Source organism: Loa loa (assembly GCF_000183805.2).
Source record: "Loa loa unplaced genomic scaffold supercont3.163, whole genome shotgun sequence".
Taxonomy (NCBI): Eukaryota; Metazoa; Nematoda; class Chromadorea; order Rhabditida; family Onchocercidae; genus Loa; species Loa loa.
Genome location: NW_018108343.1, coordinates 130,254 through 134,491, shown reverse-complemented (window position 1 = coordinate 134,491; position 4,238 = coordinate 130,254). Strand labels below are relative to the sequence as shown.

The window sequence follows — 4,238 nt, the reverse complement described above, 5'->3', positions numbered from 1 at the left end:
ATTAAAACAAAATTACAAATTCATATATATATATCAATTAAAAATTAAAATTTCAATTTACGTACGAAATACATATGAAAGCAAAGATAACAAACGAGAGTATGACAATAAATCGAATGAAATTAAACCAATCATTTCGACCAATGGTCATCTCAACGATCAATTAATTCAAGGTTTACTCTTTCATTCGTATATTGTTGAATTTTTTTATTTTATTTATTTATTTTTTTTCAAACAAAATTCCATACAATTAAAGCAATTGATTTAAATGAATGATATGATTTGAGATGACAAGTGATAATACACTATTTTGTTAGTGATATAATTTGAGGTGATAAATGATAACTTTCTCAAACACATTATTTTATCAATGAGTAAGGATAAGAAAAGATAGATAGAAAGATACATCGGGTCACATAAGTGTCAAAATTATGATATTCTCGATTATTATTCATTAAATCTCTAACATTTTACATTGTATTAATTACAACCTATTCCTCTCATATTTCTTTTCCTTAACTTTATGCAATAAATGGATTCTAGCTAAAATTTTATTAATTTCCAAAAAAAAGAAAAATTGAATTTAAAATTTGATAAATTCAAATGTAACATAAAATGCGTTTAGAGTTGAAACAATTACCGAATGGTATGATATCATTGAAGGCTTATAAGCAAAAACAAAAGGATTTAATAATTGAACAGCAAAAATTGGTTCGTTACTTAAATATTTATTTGTTGCTTTTAATAAAAATTTAATTAATTTTATAAATTCAAATGTGATGAAAATATTCCAGGCATTATTTCATTTGTTAATAGCGAGATCGTTTTGATTTATTCTTGAAATATGAGGATTAAAAAAAAAGAAAAAAAAAGAAGCATTATGAGATTCTTCTGGGCGAACCTATTAACCTAAATCATTTTAGAAGAAAAGAATTTGAAAAATGACAAAAAAAAAAATTCAGTGTTACTTCCCAATAATTGTTATAGTTGACAAAAATAATTTAATAAATTCTTAAAATTTGCTTTCGAATTTTCTAAATTTATTTTTGAAATTACAGTTAGAAATTGATATTGAAAAGATGAGAAAGGCATGTACACCGGATAAATACATTAATCAAGTGCCAAAGTTTATTGATGGAACGACAAAATTATTGCCAACTTGGAAAAGACAATTATTAGCACGAAAAATTGCAAATGAAGATATGGAAAGAAAAGAGGAAGAATTTCGAGTTAAAAATTTTCAATTTCTCATATGAAATAATCACACATAATGTTGTAACATAGGAATTATTGATTGATTGACTGATTAAATTAACTCTTGTAATACAATTAATATAATAGGTGTGTTAATTAGTGGTATAAAAATTTACCGATATTTAACATTAGATACTACTTTATTTCTTTCTTTTTTCAAGATGAAAACAAAAAGTATATTGATCCAATTGAAAGAACTTGACATATAAAGTATTGATTGATTGAATAATTGGTTTCTTTAAAATACAAATTTTAAGAAAAATAATAAATTGCAGAGGAAATTTCACGAATGGAAAGCACAATTCAATCCAATGCGATGTAAGCTAAAATTCCGCGAAATAACGGGAAATTTTTGATGATTACTATAAATTAGTGCCCTATTTTGTTTTTTTTTTCCTTTTTTAAATGAAAGCATTTACTGTCTGTGGGTTGGAATAATAGTTGTTGAAATATGAAATTTTTATTCCGCGATATCGCGGTATTCCAATGAATTCTTCTCAAATTAACTTTTTTCTTTTTAACACTCATTTCGATTACTGCTATTATTTGTACCTTTTCCCAATTATCTTTTCATCAATATAACCTTTTATCATTCACTTTAACACTTTTTTTTTTTGTTTCAATTGTATGTTAACAAATTGGCATGAAATTTAAAAAATGAAAAATAAAATCTTTTTTTTATCTCATTGCAATAAAACAAGAATTGATAAATTATCATATCCTTGTATAAATTATCACTGATATGCAATATTATCATGCATGTTCAGGTTCTTTCAAACCAAGAATATGCAAATATTGGTCAATTCATTTCTAACTCCTCTTTTGCATCATGATTTTTTCAATTCTGGTTTGTAATATAATTCAGGAATTTTGCCTTCAAGATTTATAAAATCTGGTTTTGCTAGAAATTTAAGTATGAAATTATCTGCCGGAAATAAATCATAAAATGGATAAAATGCAATGGTGATAAAAGATATGGAGTATAATGAAGATAACTTTGACTGTAATATTATGAAACGATGCTTAATAAGACAATTTAAAATATTATTTATAATAAAGTTTAGTAATTTTATTTACAGTTTTTCATTGAAATTAAATAAAATATTTTAAAATTTCTAAAAACTAACACGAAAAAATCTTCAGAAGATATATGATATGATAACAAAAAAAAAAAACGAAAAAGGAAACAAATCATTAATCAATTAATTCTTTTTGAAGATTAGACTAAATTGATTTGAATTAAGCAAAAAAATGAAGTTATCATGAAAAGAATGACAAAATTGTTATTATGCTAATCTAATAAGTGTTTCAAAAGTAAGTTTAAGTTGGCCGAATTGATTTAATTGATAGATCTTGGAAATTTTTTAACTAATAAGTGGAAGTAATTTAATAAAGTAAATTAAATTACATAAATGTATTTTAAGTTTTTTGAATTATTCAAGCTATAGTTAATTGATTTCAGTGTGTCCTAAAGTTTTTATCGGAATTTTTTAAATTTTTTCTAAAAATTTTAAAATCTATTGTAAAACAGAAAAAGTATAACTTAGAACTTGTCGTCTTCTCGTAAAATATTCAACGATATTGATTCATTAGTGATAAATTTTCCAATGGACAACAAAGTTGCATAGCGCTTCAGCTATGATTAGTTGCGCTCGTACAGTCATTTTCTGCCTAAGTGGCTCGTTCTTCTCTGTAACATTACGCGATATGTATGATGGGATATTATATGTTACAGGAATGATTTAGTAAAACTTCAAGAAATCTCAATATAATTATTGTAAGAAGTTAAGTTGGCGAATTTAATTGGATCAATAGAAGTGCTAAAGTTTTATGATTTAAGTTAAGACACATTTATATGAACAATTTAGGTATTTATGTTCATTAATTTGCATGTAAAAGTGTAATTTTATCAGAGTTTTCTTTTTTCTTCTCCTTATAAATTTCAGAATTGAATTTGTTGTTTTTATAACTTTTCAAACATGGGGAAAAAGCAACACCAGAAAGATAAACTGTAAGTTGTTTTTCTTTTTCAACTAAACTTTACTAATTGAAAACGCATTGGTACTTTTCCTTGGACAGTTTTGCCAAGAATTTGATGCTGGTATAACCGTTAAATTTTGCCATGTATTTGAGGTTTGAATTTCGGGAAATTTCGGGGATTCCTGTTTTTTTCCTCTCATTGCCAAAAAATTTATTTCATTTTTGTTAACCCTAAGAGTTTTCGTGCTGATATTTTTTAACTAAGCAAATGCGGGAGACAAGCAGGAATAAGCAAAAAATAAAAAAAAGAAATTGTCGGGGGGGGGGGGGGAGGGTTAGATAACAAGTTACACAATAACAAAAGGGATTCACATAAGAATGAGGAAACAGCGCAGCTTTTTAACAGTTTGATTAAATTGTTTTATTTCCGTCTTCTTAATTCTATTCTATTCCACCCTTGCTTTTTTTTTATATACCAAATAATTACACATTTAGTCATAGGCATTTACTTTTCAGATATTTGACAACTACCGAATGGAAAGAAACTTATGGCGGTCACAAAGATGGTATATTTTTCTATAACCAGTTGACGAATGCGATTTAAAATGAATCGATTTGCTTGAATTAAAGTATTTCGTGTTAAAGTTCAGATTTGGATGGCTTGAAGTTAAACACTAAAATACTCAAGTTAACATTAGGATCAAAGAAAAAAAATTGCACGAATACTTTAGAACTTTAAAAATATATTGAAATAATAGAAAATTCTTATGAATATTTTAGTGTTTCATTTTAGAATCATAAAAAAATCTTACAGATACCGGTAGGCGCATGCAACGTGCTTTATTTAAGCGTCTGCCAATTACGCATTGCTCTCTGTCACTACTACCGTTTGAGGATCCCGTTTGTTCACGGGATGGAATCATTTTTGATTTAACGTATGCATTAGGACTTCTACTTTTATGTAATGGTTTTCAAATCTAAACTTTCGATCTGATTCTTGTTAA

General features: G+C 26.0%; 2 protein-coding genes across 2 annotated transcripts in view; both read left to right on the top strand.

Moving 5' to 3' along the window:
- Positions 1 to 1,057: 1,057 nt before the first annotated feature.
- LOAG_11101 (hypothetical protein) lies at positions 1,058 to 1,712 on the top strand (the record flags this gene model as incomplete). Its single annotated transcript, XM_003146624.2, has 2 exons — positions 1,058 to 1,229; positions 1,530 to 1,712. Coding segments are annotated over 2 exons (253 nt in total), but the record flags the coding sequence as incomplete, so codon positions are not given.
- A 1,479-nt stretch (positions 1,713 to 3,191) lies between these two features.
- LOAG_17970 (peptidyl-prolyl cis-trans isomerase) overlaps positions 3,192 to 4,238 on the top strand; it is a 5,423-nt gene continuing 4,376 nt past the window's right edge. Inside the window, exons 1-2 of the mRNA XM_020450639.1 lie at positions 3,192 to 3,265; positions 3,751 to 3,800. Coding sequence (XP_020305664.1) covers positions 3,234 to 3,265; positions 3,751 to 3,800 — 82 coding nt within the window. The 5' untranslated portion in view covers positions 3,192 to 3,233. The remainder of the gene's footprint in view (positions 3,266 to 3,750; positions 3,801 to 4,238) is intronic.